This window comes from Myxocyprinus asiaticus, chromosome 10 (assembly GCF_019703515.2).
Source record: "Myxocyprinus asiaticus isolate MX2 ecotype Aquarium Trade chromosome 10, UBuf_Myxa_2, whole genome shotgun sequence".
NCBI lineage: Eukaryota > Metazoa > Chordata > Actinopteri > Cypriniformes > Catostomidae > Myxocyprinus > Myxocyprinus asiaticus.
Genome location: NC_059353.1, coordinates 47,204,461 through 47,222,924, shown reverse-complemented (window position 1 = coordinate 47,222,924; position 18,464 = coordinate 47,204,461). Strand labels below are relative to the sequence as shown.

At 35.4% G+C, this 18,464-nt stretch overlaps 1 protein-coding gene across 1 annotated transcript in view; it reads left to right on the top strand.

The window, feature by feature from the left end:
* The first annotated feature begins 1,078 nt into the window (after positions 1-1,078).
* Positions 1,079-18,464, top strand: part of LOC127447635 (xin actin-binding repeat-containing protein 2-like) — a 38,041-nt gene continuing 20,655 nt past the window's right edge. The window contains exons 1-2 of the mRNA XM_051709577.1: positions 1,079-1,188; positions 7,871-7,999. Of these exons, the coding sequence (XP_051565537.1) occupies positions 1,132-1,188; positions 7,871-7,999 (186 nt within the window). The 5' untranslated portion in view covers positions 1,079-1,131. The remainder of the gene's footprint in view (positions 1,189-7,870; positions 8,000-18,464) is intronic.

Below are 18,464 nucleotides of genomic sequence, written 5' to 3'. Positions count from 1 at the left end.
AAATAAAAATAAAAAAAATAAATAAATAATTTGCTCCATCTCTGAAACAACTTTCCTTTTAGTCTGATGTCACAGATCCCTTTTCCTTTTCAACCCTTCCACTCCAACCACTTCATGGCTTCATTATGGTATGCAATGCCCGCTTTTACAATCCAGTCAAGTCCTGATGGATAAAATCAAGTCACACTGTACATTTCTTCTCATTAAATATCCTGTTTCACAATATCCTGTGATTTTAGAATATCCTATGCCATCATAATATGCAGAAATATCAATAAATAAGCCATTTGTTGGCACTGATATGTCCCAAATGTGTAAACACTGTGGCTTTGTTTTGCTTTCAAAAAATTGTTACGTTTGTTTGACATCCTAAATAGCCAAATGGGGGCAGGGATGTCTGTTTTGTGATGCTGGTCTCACATAAGTTCGGGTAGGGCTGCTCTCCTGACATATTTTGCTGTATACAGAGTCTATTGTTGTCACATAGACAGGTGTGATTTCTCAAGACACCTATTTCAGTGATATCTGTCAGGTAGTTATGACATTTTATGCGTGATATAATATTCCATAAAAAGACGGGGGTGTGGAATCACTTGCAGCACCTTTCCAAAACATGAATATTGCTCTTGATTATTCCATTTAGCCCAACTACAGAGTGTAGTATGTTATATAATTTTATTGTCGAGCCATTAGCAAGCTGTCATTTTTTTGTGGATGAAGCAGTTCATCTCCTTTTTTTAATGAGCAACACAATTAAATTCTTAATGAAGCCACTGTATGACTCCCAAACTGCTGTAATCAGTTTTTAATGAAGTTTTTTTTGCAGTCGCTTTCCATTTCTGAAGGCTGTTTTCATAAAGTGACGACCTATAAAGTTATTTTCTTTAACTTTTCATCTTTAAAAAGTAATACAGCTCACCGGGTTTACAATTTTCAATATGTCCTACAGTTACTCGTGTTTTTAATAATCACAATTGCTTGTACACACTAATGATCAGTTATAGTTTGTTGTTAATGGTTTGTTATGTTGATTTATTTACAGCTGCAGGCAGCGTTGTAATATCCAGAGCAGGGCTTGACGACAGTCAGACGAGCCCGGCTCATTCTGAACCTGTCCCCCTGCAGAACCGTATGGCGATGTACCAGGCGGCGGTCTCCAAACAGGATAGACCAGATATCTCCAGCCAGGTAGGGTACAACTAAAAGCCCCTCTTAAAGGAACAGTTCACCCAAAAATGTACATTCTGTCATTATTTACTTACCCTTATGTATTTTGAAATCTGTATAGTATGGAGCCCATTAGTGGACAGTGCGGGAAATATTTTTTCTTAAATAGTTTGCACTTCGTCGCAATAAGTTTTGCGTTCCCTCGCAAGAAATTGAGCATGTTTTTCTACAGTAACCATATTTTAACCATGATATTCGATGTGAAACCTAGTGATAATACAGGAAAATTAAAACAATGGTGATACAAATCAGAATTTTGTGATAATAGTTTAACTTTGGTTTTACTATAGTAATATTGAAGTAACCTTGACTGTTTTAGGCTAACCATGTTTTTTTTTTTTATGTTTTTTTTTTTTTGGAAATCATGGTTTTACTATAGTAATATTGTAGTAAATATACTTATTACTATAGTAGTATTTTTTGTTTTCCTTTATTATTACTGTGGTTTTACTAATATCAAGATTAAAATATGGTTACTGTAGTAATACCACATACATTTATTGCGAGGGAACATAAAACTATTTCAGAAAAGAAATTCCTGCCGTGTCCTCTAAGGGGCTCTGAAGTATGACTTTCTATCTGCCGTGTAAGTGTAAATCTCGTCAAAAAAATGACGGACAAAAGTGTTTGTTTGTTTGATGAAAAAAATCTTGACGACAATCAAGCAATTTGAATAATTCTTTTTTTTTTTTTTAAAGAAATATGATGAGAAAAAAATAATACCGCAAGATATTAGCAATGCAATCAATGTTTATATATGAGATCAATCAGCAATGTTCATATCATACTATTACAACATGTAATATTACAACTTAGAAATGTACAAATAATGAAGCGAATGAACGAGCTAGTCAGAAAATGTAAATTTCTTTGTGAAAACTGTTTTTGTAAAAACTGCTACACATATGCAATTTCCTAAATAGTCTAAAATTGTATTTAGTATTTTATTTAGTATTTATTATATTATATTTTTATGTGCTATAGCCTATTATTTCAGGACAGTTTTCTTGTGTTGTTTATGTTGATAAGTATGTTTGATACATGTTAATAATTAAATGTTTAATTTAGTCTGTTCCAGTTTGACATATTTTTTAGATTATGCTCAACAAAAAAATGTGTTTTTATCGACTAAAATGATATGCCATTTTAGTCCGAGTAAAATTGGCTTAATGAGTAAGTCATGATGAAATATTGATAAAATTTAAAGGACATTTTCATCAAGAGACAAAAATTATGACAGATATATATATATAGCTCTATTAAATGTATACTGCTTCCGTGGAACACAAAGGGAGATGTTTGGCAGAATGTTAGGGATTGTCAGCCTCAGTCACCATTCACTTTTATTGTATGGAAAAAAGATGCAATGTAAGTGAATGACCACTGATACTAACTTACTGCCTCACATTTTCTTTTGTGATCCACGGGTGAAAGAAAAGTCGTACAGGTGTGGAACAACATAAGGGTGAGTAAATAATTACAGAATTATAATTTTTGCGTGAACTATCTCTTTAAGTTCTTCTGTTGACAACACTAAAGCTATCTACACACTGAAATCAACAGAAGTCCCTATTTAGCCATTTGTCTGAGTTCCATCCAATTGATCAACCAATATAATTTCAAATGAGGCAAATGAGGCACTTGTGCAGCCCGCAAGCTTGTTATGTCAACGTCTCATTAGAGCAAACGATGAAGGCTGATAAATTCTGACTGTTCTGTGTTTAAACACTGTGTGAGGACCGAGCTCTCGGTGTCAAATTCATGTATTATTCCAAACTCATTGATTTATACAATAATTGCTGCCTTCATACATCAAATCACAAAGGAAACTTGCATTTGTTTCATTCCCAGTCTTTCGTCACAGTAATAGGGAGTGAGAGAGAGAAAGATTGACAGACAAATACAGCAAGAAGGATGGAGAGGGAGACAAAATGAGAGAAAGAAAAGAAATGGACTTTAAAAGTCGTGAAGTCTTAGGCAGTCCTTGCCAAAATGGAATAAAGGGGTCATATCATACATTTTTCAGGGTTCCCATGGTCATGGAAAACTTGGAAATATCAGTGAGTTTTAAAATAGGGGTTTCCAGGCCTCAAAAATTCATGGAAATTAGGTAAATCAAAAAGTAATGGAAAGTTGTATAGTGAATATAAATTTTTCAAGCATGCGCTAACTAGAAATTGCTCTTTGTGAGTGCGGACTTATCCAGTAATCCAAGCAAGTGTCCACGTATAATGGCAATGAAGTCATAATTTTGTTTTTCATGATCATGTTTTGACCTTTTTTCTGACCCTTACAATTAAACAGACATTTTTTTTTTTTTTTTTTTTTTGCTGCTGCTATGCCTTTAAGACTTGATGTAAACACCATCTTTACATGCAAAGTGAGAAACAGTGCTTTACTGCATTTGCTTACGATCTGTGGGTTTGCTGTTGAGTTTAATAGTTTTTAACTGCCTCATCCTTCAATAACAGCCTCTTTGTAAAGCTGCATTACATTGTGACAGATTCATAAAACAATCAGTGCTGAAATGAGCTGCTCAAACTGTTAAGATCAGACTGAATTGATCAGGGATCTTATTAAAAATAAACTTCAGTAGCTCATTTCTAACATTGGGATTCTTCAGAAAGATCTGCAGAGCTGCAGGTGCTACACACCAAGGATGTCCCTGAAGCTAAATACCTTATTTGGAAAGGCACGAATAATGACTTCAAAGCGAATGAGGAACTCTACACTGAAAACCCTAATAAGCTGACCTACTCATTTGATTTAGTAAACTTGTTCCCTCAATTTAATTGAGTAATGGTGTCTCCAAAACTTGTGTAATTAAGTTCACTTAACTTGGTGTTCATATAGAATTAACTTAACTTAGTTAAGGTAACTAGATGCAAGTAGACTAAACTCAGAATTGCTGTTTAAATGTTGTTGTTTCTACTTAATAATTGAAATTGCACTGACTTAAATTTAGATCATACAGTAACACAGCTCAAATAAAGAAGAGTATAAACGGATTCTTAGTCAATCATTAAATAAACTTATTTCACGATTTTGTACTCAATAGTTTGAGATATTAACACTTAATCTTAATCTTAAATCTATGAATTTTTAAGAAAAGTAAGTTCAAGGAACATAAATATTTGAGTTATGAGCCCAAAACTTGACATTTCTCGGATTGGCTTCTTAGACAATTTCCAGTCTGGTTTCTGACTGCAACACAGCACAGAGACGGCACTTATAAAGATACTTAATGATATTCGGATGAATACTGATTCAGGCAAAATATCAGTGCTGATATTGTTTGATCTCAGTGCTGCCTTTGACTCTGTTGACCACAACATTCTACTAGACAGACTGGAAAACTGGGTTGGGCTCTCTGGAACGGTCCTTGGATGGTTCAGGTCATATATAGAAGGGAGTGGTTACTATGTGAACATAGGGAACGATGAATCTGAGTGGACATCCATGACGTGTGGAGCCCCACAAGGCTCAATTGTTGCACCACTATTGTTCAACCTGTATATGCTCCAACTAGGCCAAATTATGAAAAAGAACTAAATTGCATACCATAGCTATGCAGACGAAACCCAGATTTACCTAGCCCTATCACCAAATGACTACAGCCCCATAGACTCTCTGTGCCTGTGCATTGATGACATTAACAGTCGGATATGCAGAAACTAATTTTTACTTTATACTTTTCTTTTTTCTTATATCTTATTACTTTTTATTCTTATTTCTAGTTCTTAATTGATTTAAAAATAATATACATTTTAAAATAAAAATTTTAAATCATTTTTATGTAAAACACTTTGAATTGTCATTGTGTATGAAATGTGCTATATAGATAAACTTACCTTGCCTTGGTGTTTAGGAATAATAGTATCTTTCATACTTCCTCCTTATTACCTTATCGAATATGCGGAGCTATTGTGTAAATGTGGGCATTCATGTGTTTAAATGTATTAATCTGTCTTGATGTTAGAAAGTTGTGGAAGTTCAGAGAGAATAATTTTTGCACTTAGTTTTAATAAATGCCCTTTTTTAACTGGGAAGGAAGTTTCGAGTTCTGAAAGTTAAAGTATGTTTTCAATGTCCAATGAACTCTTTTACCAAAAAATAAATAAATAAAAAAAATCAAGAAAAATGTTTGAGTCCTCATGATATGACCCCTTTAAAATGGGTTTCTTTGAAACAACATTTGGTGATGTTCTCCATCATATCAACTAGTTTTTGGCTTGCAACTTCTTGTCCTTGACCATCCATAGCCAGAGTTCTGGGGAGGGGGACAGGTGCCTATAATTTGTCTTTGCAAACCCTGCAGAAAGGGGTCATGTACGTGCCCAATGACATCATTGTTGTGCTTTGGTCTGATGGCTATGTCACAGTTTGAGAGTGGAATGTGATGATAGCTGAACGGTGGGTGTTCGGCACATCTCCAGAAACCCAAATCTCTCCATCTTACTTTGGCAGCTAAAACGGTACTGCATGACCCCTCTGCTCCCCCTAGAGGTCACCTCCAGAGTATGTGAAAGGAGTGAAGTTGCAATAATTTCCCCTCTGTGCAAAGCATTCTATAATCACTCCACTCCAGCTCCACTCCGGGTTGTCCATTTCCTGCTCCCCACTCAGTGATAAGAGAATCCTTGCTTCCTGTTTGCTCCATAGCAAAAAAATGACTCCTCCCATTTTTAAAAATAGCCAATAGGCTGCAGTTTACAGCTATATATACATACTCCTTTCCACCGTGCTGCTCTTTCCAGAGCCAGTTACCGGGGAAATTTGAGAAGCAATCTCAATACCAGCCAGCTTTTTGAAAGACTTGGCGTGTTCTATTCGGAACTGATCATCCCTATGCCCTATTCCCTTCAAAGACAATCACCCTCCTCTGTGAGAGCTTAAGAAGGCTGAAAGGTGATAACGGTCAGTCAGAACTCCCTTTTTTAAGTGATTCTTATTGGAAATTCTATTTGAAACAATCCTACAGCATGGATTGTGCTCCCTTCGAAGTGCCCTGGGAAGGCATGATCAGCGCCAGTTAGAACACAGATAGATGCGCTGAACAGTTGTAGGGGGAGGTTGCGTTCTCGTTCTAGAAAGCATTTGACCATACAAGGTTTCTCAACCTCTGGTGTCTTTTTAGCCATAAGAGAGAGATTGCAGATTTTAAATTACTATATCTTCTGAAAACTAATTTTATCAACGTTTAGAAGTACACTAGCTTATAGATTACCTTGAAGCTAATATACAGTATATGGACCAAACAATTTTGATTTCACGGTGTCATTTCATTTGATTTCATTTAGTAATTTATTTGATTTAATTCAATGTAATTTTTGGGGGTAATATCTCTTTATTAGTAGTCGAAACCAATACCAGTGAAATTTCATGATTCTCAATACAAATTTAAATACCACAGCAACAGCTAGTATGCTAATAAACACACTCCTTAGTTTTTTAATGTTAAATATTTACATAAACATTCACAAATTACATTAAAACAATGGAATGTTGCTTTTAAGTGTTGATTAAATGAAGAACAAAGAATTGCAAGGGATCAAACTAATAAAAAATAGAACAAATCTCAGCACATGAAATATCTAACAGCAATATTAAGTATTCAAATAAACATTCAGAAACTGAAAACATACAAAAGTAATTGAACGGAAAATATAATTATATAAATGATTGCATTATATTACATAAAGGACAGAAATGGCAGACTGACATAAAGCATGCATTTATTAGGCTATCGTTTACATCAGTTTATAGTTATGGAATTTTGAAAAGCTTAATGTAATTCATCCCAGACTGTTGTTATTAATAAGCAATGTATGTGGTAATGGCAGATAATAATAGCAACTTGTGTCAACAGTTTATAGACTAGCCTACAAGACTCACTGGTGCACAGATGAATCATGCACTATAAGACCAAGAACATGCATTAAGAAAGTAAATAGTGTCAGTTTTCAATTCGTGTTCACTTTAAATGGATTTCTGGGTAAATGAAATTTCACATCATCAGGGCAACAGAATGAAATAAAACAGCCATGCAAAATCTTAAAATTTGTTTCTGTACAGCCACAGAGATAATGAGATGATGGCTGGAATCGGTTTCTCTCTCTCTCTCTCTCTCTCTCTCTCTCTCTCTCTCTCTGTGTGTGTGTGTGTGTGTGTGTGTAAGCCACATTGTCTCATGAACACATGAATACATTTTTGATTGAGTAGAGGAAAGAGACAAGTAATCACATTTTCACTACCATAACTTTGCAGCTCTTTCAAAGGGATAGTTCATGACAAAAATCTAAATTCTGTCATTATTTACTCACCCTAATGCTGTTCCATACCTGTATAACTTTCTATCTTCTGTGGAACTAAATAGGTGAATATATAATGGAAAGGAATGATGATGGGTGCTGTCAAGCTCCTAAATGTCAAAAAAGCACCACTTTCACTTTCATTATTTGGAAAAGAGCCACCAGGGTATTCTTAAAAATTTCACCTTTGGTGTTCCACATGAGAAAGTAAGTCTTTGGGGTTTGGAATAACATGAGGGTTTATGATGACGGAGTTTTCATTTGTGGTGAACTACAGTATTCCTTTAAAGCTATTGAACTTTTTTCAACACTCTATCTTTGTTTTTCATCAGGTCATGGAAGAAGCTGAGGTTTGCTCTTTGCCTGGGGGTCTTGCCAGCATCCGTAGACAGTTTGAAAATGAAGCGATGTCCTCTACTCACACGGTCAACGAGTTTCACCTCTCACACAGATCTGTGCAGGTACTAACAGACGTTACAAGCAAGTATGCATCTTCATCCTTTCATGCAAGCAAGCTAGTAGCCCTTTCATGTTTTAAAAACCCCATGAAATCAGTATTGGAGTCTGTGACTTGTTTGACTCCTTTATCTTGCTAAAGCTAATTTCATTGCTAACATTTTATGTATCCTTAGTACACACAATTAAATAATATTTTCACACTTTTGCATAATTTGGCAAAATTGCAGTTTGATTGGAGATGACACTCCCAAATATATTCTGCTCACAAGTGATATTTACCTTGATTTTTCTTTGTTTTCTTCAAACATTACGTCTCATATTTCATCTCAAGCATGCTCTTCACTGACACTTTTGTCAACTTTGTTAACAACTATACTAATGTTAAAAAACTTTTTTAGGGGAAAAATTGTTTGGTGGAATTGGTGGAAATGATGCCACAACTGTGGGACAGTCGGAATTTTTGAACAATTGATAGAAATCGTTTTCACACAGTAAATATTGAAATGCTTGATGTTTATTTTACTCTTTTAGATCATCAGTTTTAAAAATACAATTCTTTTTTATTTTTTACCTCCAAACAAACATTCTAGCAATGCCTAAAAGCACACTAGCAAAGCCTAGCTACATAATAAAACACGCTAGCAATGCCTAGCAACATATAGCAACATGCTAACAATGCTTACCCCCAGATAGCAAACTGACTGTCTCTTGCGGCATCGAAACGACATGGATTCTACATCTTTTGCTCATTGAAGTCACGTTGAATCTACATCGTTCACACCATTGAAAACTAACATAAAAATGTAATTGGAGAAATGACGTCATAGATTCAACACAGTTTCAATGTATTATCAATCTAATTGGTTTGCTTACCTAACGTTGAAACAATGCTGATATACTCTTTATTAAACACACAGCACATTCAGTTACTCAATGTTTTATTTATACACAAAATACATTTACAAATACATAATTATTCAAAGTTATTTTTTCCTACGGTATATAAATCTTAAGAATTAACGGTCAATTATAGAAAAAATGCCTTTACACTGTTGCATTCACAAATAGATGTATTATAACAAATTACAGGCTAATTTAAAGGTAGTGTCAATTTGACATATTTTAAGAGTTAGCTCATCCATAAAATTTAAGTTCTGTCATCCTATTCGCACCCTCATGTTGTTCTGAACCTTAGACATTTTTATTCTATGGAACACAAAAGGAGATATAAGGCCGAACATCTCAGTCGCCATTTTCTTTCATTGCATCTTTCTTTTCTATTAAAGTGAGTGAAATTCAATATTGCAATATCATCTTTTGGTTTTGGAACATCCGGAGCCCCTTAAGAGGACAAAGAAGGAGACAAACCCTTAGTGACAATATGCTTACAATTATATCTAAAGGTTTTCTTGAAGGGGTAGTTCACCCAAAAAAATGAAAATTCTCTCATCATTTACTCTCCCTCATGCCATCCCAGATATCTATAACTTTCTTTCATCTGCAGAACACGAATAAAGATTTTTAGAAGAATATCTCAGCTCGGCAGGTCTGTACAATGCAAGTGAATGGTGGCCAGACCTTTGAAGCTCCAAAAAGCTCATAAAAACAGCATAAACATAATCCATAAGTCTAGAGTAGTTTTATCAATGTCTTCTGAAGCAGTTGGTTTTGGGTGAGAACTTTTTCTCTATAAATCATGACATCAGCAGCTTTCTTGGCGATAGTGATTTCAAGTTCGATTATACTTCCTATAGCGTCATTTAGTGCTCTGTGCATGCGTCAAGCACTAGAAAGTGAAATCAAGCTAGAAATCATGATCGTGCCTAGAGACTGCAATGGCAAGATGTACAGTGATAAAGGAGTTGTATTTTGGTCTGTTCTCACCCAAAACCAATTGGATCACTTCAGATGACATTGATTAAACTACTGGAGTCGTGTGGATTATTTTATGCTGCTTTTATCTGATTTTTGCAGCTTCAAAAGTCTGGCCACCATTCACTTGCATTGTATGGACCCACAGAGCTGAGATATTCTTCTAAAAACATTTGTTTGTGTTCTGCAAAAGAAAGAAAGTCATAGTTCTTTGCTCTTGCAATATTCAAAGTTACAGTATATTTGCATGCATCTTATTTTGAAGAGAACTTGCAAGTAGACAGTCATCTAAGCAGAAAAGAGTCTTGTGTGGTGTAGATAGGACTGGAATAGATGTCTAGAAGGCCAACATCTGTAAGTTTTCTGTCTTCAACTGGGGCTCACAGAAAAACAGAAGAGCTGCAGTAAAAAAAAAAAAAAATGTGATTCAAATATTGCCATATGACCCACTTCAGTATCAAATCTTATCTGGTCACAGTTTTCCCAATACTGTAACTGATGCTCTTCTGATGCTTTAAAACCCTACAAAGTTTTTTGTATGCTGGGTGGGGACCAGTGAGTAAATTGGCCAGATTTTTGTGTAAATTATTGAAAATAGAGTCCCTGCAAATACTGAGGTCATTTGACTTTGTATTAAAACTCAGGCATCAATTCACAATTTTAATTTAAAGTAACATAGCAGCATTGTAAGAAGTCCACTGACCTCATGGCAAATGTTTCTACCTTTTTTATGTTGTTTTCATGAAAAATAGGCTACATGCTGCAGAACTGTCAATAAAAGCAGTATGTTGAAGAAAAGAAAAAACTTGAAAATGTAATATTTGGGCTCTAAAATAGCAATAAGTTAATTTGTTTTCATTAAATCTTGACCTTTTAAGGGTTAATGATCAGCAGGCTTACAAAATATCATATAAGTACTTTTTTCCTGGAGTATTTCATGTGCATCAGTAAGTATACAGGCAATATTTATTTCCATTGGCATCTGTTTTTTGGTTTGCATCATGTTTGCTTCAACCATGCATTTGCAAACCCCTCTCTGGTTAGATACAAAAGCTGCAAAGGTGGAAAATTGTGATCAGCGATGAGAAAGCCTTTACCATTCAGTGATGTGCTGTGATATGGCTCTGTTGAGGAGTTCCTCCCTAAAGGTGAAAGAAAAGGCATTAATCACAGTGAAACTGCATTTCAATAGTTGGTCATTCCGTAATAAAATCAAATCTTACAAATGTACACTGGTGGCCAAAATTTTGGAAAAATGTATGGATTTTGCTCTTAATGGAAAGAAATTAGTACTTTTATTCACAAAAGTGGCATTCATCTGATCACAATGTATAGTCAGGACATTAATAACATGAAAAATTACTATTACAATTTGAAAAAAAATGTTTAGAACTTCTTAAACGACTTTAAAGAGTTCTCATCAAAAAATCCTCCACTGCAGCAATGACAGCTTTGCAGATCCTTGACATTCTAGCTGTCAGTTTGTCCAGATACTCAGGTGACATTTCACCCCACACTTCCTGTAGCACTTGCCATAGATGTGGCTGTCTTGTCAGGCACTTCTCACGCACCTTACAGTCTAACTGATCCCACAAAAGCTCAATGGGGTTAAGATCCATAACACTCTTTTCCAATTATCTGTTGTCCAATGTCTGTGTTTCTTTGCCCACTCTAACCTTTTCTTTTTGTTTTTCTGTTTCAAAAGTGGCTTTTTCTTTGCAATTCTTCCCATAAGGCCTGCAGCCCTGAGTCTTCTCTTTACTGTTGTACATGAAACTGGTGTTGAGCGGGTAGAATTCAATGAAGCTGTCAGCTGAGGACATGTGAAAGCATCTATTTCTCAAACTAGAGACTCTGATGGACTTATCCTCTTGTTTAGTTGTACATCTGGCCTTCCACATCTCTTTCTGTCCTTGTTAGAGCCAGTTGACCTTTGTCTTTGAAGACTGTAGTGTACACCTTTGTATGAAATCTTCAGTTTCAATCATTGTATAGCCTTCATTCCTCAAAACAATGATTGACTGACGTTTTTTTTTTTTTTTTTTTTTGTTGCCATTTTTGACCTAATATTGACCTTAAGACATGCCAGTCTATTGCATACTGTGGCAACTCAAAAACAAACACAAATATAATGTTAAGCTTTATTTAATGAACCAAATATCTTTCAACTGTGTTTGATATAATGGCAAGTGATTTTCTAGTACCAAATTAGCAATTTAGCATGATTACTAAATCATGCTAAATTGAATGCCTAGCTACATGCTATCTATCTGTCTGTCCATCCATCCGTCTGTCTGTAGTTCCGTCTGTCTGTCTATCTGTCTGTCTATAAATTCTGTCATTTACTCACCCTCATGTCATTTCAAACCCCTTTGACTTTCTTTCTTCTGTGAAACACAAAAGGATGTTGAAGAATGTTGACGCTGCTCCTTTTCAACAATGAAAGTGAATGGTGACTGAGACTAACATTATGACTAACTTCTCCTTTTGTGTTCCATGGTAGAAAGAAAGTCAAATGGGTTTGGGACAACATGAGGGTGAGTAAATGAGGACAGAATTTACATTTTTGGGTGAACGTTCACAGGGCAACGAGCTTCAGTTTTGTATTGTGCGCTTGGCTTTTGCTTAATCCTCTTAAAGATGACCGTATGCAAAAACTAACTCCCAAACCCTTCCCAAGATCTCACATCATAACAAGTGGAATCTGTACACATATACTCTCAAAATCTGCATAGATTCACCCAGTCTTGTGTAGCCCAGTAGCATTGGCACATGCAAATGTTATGCATGCAGTGCCTGCCTCTGAAAACATCAGATGCTGCTCATAGTGAGAGAAGCAGAATGGAGATCAATTTTGGTCACAGTCTGTGTAATCTAACCCTGCTGATCCAAATTGAATCTAGTCCATCCGTCCATACCAGTGGGTCTGTGTGTGCTCGGTTACCCTGCAGGGAACGGGGGCTTCGGCTCAGTGATAGAGAACAAAATCAGCCTGAATACAAAATAACAGATGAGACAAAGAGATGTGCTTTTACCTCCTCTGTCATCACACCAGCATTTAAGCGCTTCAAAGGTTTAGATTGTAAGGTTTACATGCCTTATAAAAGAACATTTTGTCATCATTTACTCAGCTTCGTTTCGTTTCAAACCTGTATGACGCTCTTTCTTCCGTGGACCACAAAATGAGACTGTGTTTGTCACTCTTTTCTGTACAATGAAAAGCAAATGGGAACTGAAGCTTTCAAGCTTCAAAAAGGATGTAAAAGCACCATAAAGGTATTACAAAAGCTGTCCGTATGACTCGTGCACTATATTTCAAGTTGTTTTAAGTCATACTATAGCTTGGAGTGAGAAACAGACCTAAATTTAAGTCATTATTCACTGATAATCTTCCCATCCAGTGAGTTTTTAACCGCTGCAACCTTCTTCTTTTTTTTTTGTCCGATTCATTGACAAGCTCTGAATCAAAAGAACAGTTTGTTCTCAAATCAGACCTCGCAACTTCTTTCATGAACTTTCTCATGAATTCACCAAGGAAAGCTAGGGATGTCAAGATTTTCAGGGAATAACAACCTAAATTTGTCTTTTTTCATTTTAACCAAAGCTGCAGTATATTCAGAACCCTATCTAGTTGGCTACTATACAAAATATATAATGCTATAATTATTTGCTTACTGTTAACACAACAGTGTACATTTGTTGTGTTTATTGAATGTATACACTATTTTGACAGCACTTTACATAGTGGGCTGCTACGCCGACAGCCCCTATTTCCCACAGCTATGATTATAGCACACAAATAGTATGTATCAATTTTATGATAATTTATGAAGCTTTTGCGCCATAAACATGAGTATTTTCGATCTATTGTTGTGGTGTCAACTATTTCAAATATCCCTTCCCCTAAACTGCACATAAAACCAAACTAAATGTGGTTTGTCACTTTACATGTTTGTCAAATGGTCTCTTCTCCAGTTGGGTAGTCCTTGGCCAGAATACGCTGCAATGTGGACCAGACTTTATGCCAGTAGTCGAAATTCTGGTTATGCTAAACTTAACTAAACTTCAGAAGTATTTTGCAAGTCGATAAAAATGTTTGACATCAATTCTCAGCTCACAAAGAGAAACATGGCATAAATTATATGCTCTAAGTAGACAAATGAGACTATAAACTTACATAATGTATCATGCTACAGTTAGTCCAGAGAGGATCAAAGGATTGTGCTGCAGTAGATTGCTTTTTGAGTAGAGTTTGTGTTGCTGTTGGTAACAAACTAATTTATTGAACTTGTTTGTGTGTGTGTGTAAAACATTTAAATGGCTTCAGTTTCGTGTGTGTGTTGTATGTGTGTTCAGTATTATGTGTATGTACAATGTGTTTTTGAGTTTGTTTTTAAAGTCACAATAATTGTAATATACTTTGTCTTAATCAGTTTGAAGTAAAATGTGTATGTTTGTATTGTGTGTGTGTGTGTGTGTGTGTGTGTGTGTGTGTGTGTGTGTGTTATGGAGGTTGGTAAGGTCCAAAAAGGACATATAAAAAACACACACCATAAAGTATCATATGGTAACACTTTACAGTAAGGTTCCATTCGTTAACATTAGTTAATGTATTAGGTATCATCAACTGACAATGACCAATATATTTCTTAAAGCATTTATAAATCTTTGTTAATGCTAGTTAATAAAAATAAAATAAAGTTAGTTCTATCAGGAAGACTCACAGACTTGATTGAAATTTAAGATGACATTTATTTGATGAATATAAAACAGAAAATGTAATGTTTCTCTTTGGCGTAAGCCCCGTCTGTTTGAAGAAGTTGTACTCGGAACCGTCATATCCTGCCGGAGACAGGAGGCAGGGGTGAGGAGCCTACCCCCGTGCAGGACGGGACTCAACTGGTGGTGGTGGGGTGGTGGAGGTTGCCGTGTTAGCACACTGAAACAGCAATGTGATAGAATGTGTGCAGACTTATAAAGCATTGGCTTACATGTGATTGGCTAGGAGTTACCTAGCTAATGGTGTGATGATGTACAGCTGCTAGTCTTCCTGCTAGAACTACGCTGCGCTTACATTTCATTAAGTTCATAGTGCATTAACTAAGGTTAACACAAGTTTAACCTGTACAACTTTTCATACTATTATTATTCCACTTCCTTCTGAAGTCAAACAATAGCTTTGTGTGAGGAAAAGACTGACATTTAAATCATTATGGGGTGTTTTTTTTGTCCTTATTGAAGCTTATTGAAAACAGACATAGTTACTATGAACTGTCATTATATGTAAAACTTAATTTACACATTTAAAACCATGACTTGCACTGCACACAAATAACTAATACTGGCATTCTATTCATGTTGTTTAGCCAGAGGGGAACTGGCCCTCACAGTGAGTCTGGTTTCTCCCAAGGTTATTTTAATCCATTAACCAACATCTTATGGAGTTTTGTGTTCCTTGCCACAGTCGCCTTCAGCTTGCTCACAGGAGTTCTAAATACAACTAATATTTAATTATTTAATTCCTATACACAGTTTACGATCATATTTAAATTACACAATGATCACTCTAAGACTATAAATATTACAGTTTAATTTTTTTTTGCATGGCATGATTTTCTATAAAGCTGTTTTGAAACGATGTGTGTTGTTAAAAGCGCTATACAAATAAAAATGACTTGACTTAACTGTGTGAACATTCTTTAGAAATTCTGTTTTTGTGTACCACTGAACAAATAACAACATAAGGGTTTGGAATGACATTATGATGAGAAAATACTGACAGGATTTTCATTTTTGGGTGAACTATCCCTGTACGTCTTTGCTGCTTTTACTTCTGCTACCTTTTTTATTGTTGTTATGTACAAAATTAGGGCTGTCAATTTAACGTGTTAATTCGGTGCGATTAATTATACAAAAAATAATGTATGCAACTAATCATGTCCCCGGACCGTAATAAGGAATATTCCTTATATCTGAGCAATTCAAGCTTGGAGTAGCACCTGTTTCTCCAGGGGGCAGTAAGCGAAACTTGCTGAACAGGCAATGTGCAGCTTATACAGAGAACAAACCAAACTTACCAAGAGCAGACAAGATGAGAACACATTCTTGCTTACAAAACACAGCTTGATGGAACGCAAATCTAAATGCAGGGATCTCAAGACATGTTTTTCTAAGTTTCAAACTTCATTTAACTCGACACAGCGACCTAAAAACAATATGTTTATGACGCGACACAACTAAGACGGTCCAAAAGCGTCCATCTGACACAGGTGTACATTGATGCGTACTTAAACAAGCCATTATAATAAATCTCGGACTAACTGATGAATTCAATTGCAAAATGGATTGCTATGAACTGCAGTCCAATGATAGGTATAATGGTAGCCAGCTGGTAAGTAGCTGTGCAGTGTGTGTAAACCTCACTCCCCTGGCCTCAAGAGGCACACTAGCGACTGACACTAGGGGCTTTAGCCTTCTCATTAACATGCCCGCCTCTAATTCCAGAGACGCTGGTTCAAATCCCGCTTGGAGTGGGTCGAGCAGGACTGGTTACGGTGGTGCCGTGACCCAGATGGGAGTGAGGTTTAGGGGGGTGAGTGTAATGGTAGCCAGCTGGTACGTGCTGTGCAGTGTGTGTAAACCTCACTCCCCTGGCCTCAAGAGGCGCGCTAGTGACTGATGCTAGAGGCTGTAGCCTTTAGCCTCCCTGTTAGTGTGCCCGTCTCCCACCACAGTTCGAATCCCACTCGGAGCGGGTTGAGCCAGACCGATTACATAGGTTTATGTTCAATAGTGTGGAAATAAAAAATATATTGCATTCTAAAGCCACTTTTTGTATTGTATTTTTTTAATGCTTTACTTGTGTGCCAAAATAATGCATTTTAAAAATCTGTATTATATATATATATATATATATATATATATATATATATATATATATATATATATATATATATATATATATTATTTATCATTTAAATATAATTCTAATTATTTATTCTTTATATATTGAATTAATGTTATTTGAGGGGCTTTCTAAACATATATTTATACGATTAATTGCAATTAATTCGATTAATTAATCGGCATACCATGTAATTAATTCAATTAAAAATTTTAATCGATTGATAGCCCTAATCAAAATATTTTTATATTTTTTAATATTTTGTTATACACTGCTAACAACATATTTTTACTTAAATACAATGACTTAAAGTCTGTAGTTTTAATATTCTATTGCTGATTTAATTACCCTCATCAAAAACATTAAATAACTTATTTTTCTGGTTTTCAAACACTTTTTTGCTTAGAATCGAAGGTTGTAATGTTGTGATTGATCCCAGAGCTGGTTGGTTTGGTTCAAGGTTTAGAAGTCATTATTGAAGAATTGTTTTAAATCAATGGGAAAATTATTTCTGGACTCAAGGCCACTGAAAACACTGTTTTGAGTCTGTTTCTCAGTCACTTTTGGTTTTAATGATGCAATGTACATCAATGTATGTCAGTCATATCTCTCTTAATGATGTGTTTTCAGACTGTTTAAATAGACTTTTAGTATTGATTTTGGCCCTGTTGATATCATCACATGGTATATGTGTTTAGCTGGATATATTAGTGTGTGGGAGTTTGTGTTGGAACATAGTGATTATACATTAAATGATGCCAGCTAATCATGGTCCTCAAATGCAAAATGAAAATGTACATATTACTTCGAGGGTTCAGTTTGTGTTTGAATAATGCAAATTTCATACAAATATGTCAAAACAAACTGAGCTTTATTACCAGAACATTATTCAACTGAAATAATATTGACAAACTGTATGTAGATTTTTGAATGTTTAGAGATGGCTGGGTTTGTTTTTATTTTTTATTATTTCACGTTAACACACCGCTATCATACCTTGAATATACTACACATACATGTATATCTCACACAGTAAAAATACATTAATACCCAAACATAGACTGTCAAAATACTTCAACTTTTTTACTATAAATTCTCCTCCCTGCCCAGTAGGTGGCGATATGCACGAAGAATGCAAATTGCCAAAAACAAAAGAAGAAGAATGTGGGAGTGAAAGTGGAGATTTATTGTAAAAAAAAATGACTTAAATATTGATCTGTTTCTCACCCACACCTGTCATATTGCTTCTGACGATATTGATTTAAACACTAGAATCGTATGGATTACTTTTATGCTGTCTTTATATGCTTCTGACCACCATTCACTTGCATTACAAAGCACCTACGAAGCTGTGATATGTTTGTGCTCAGCAAAAGCAAGAAAGTCATACACATCTGAGATGGCATGAGGGTGAGTAAATGATTAGAGAATTTTCATTTTTGGGTGAACTATCCATTTAATGTGTTTTTCACTCCCTAAATTTACAATGTGAATGTGGCATGAGATGTGCTGCAATTCAGTCCATCTGTCAGCAAGTGAACTGACTTGCATCATTCTGTCTACATGTCACATGCACTGTTGTTGTACCTGTCGGTTAACAGAGTAGAGAGTATGTTGAGGCAGTCAGGTGTCAGAATAGATGGCTTTTATGAATACTTGTTAGAATCTGACCCACTGGTGCAACCAGGGTG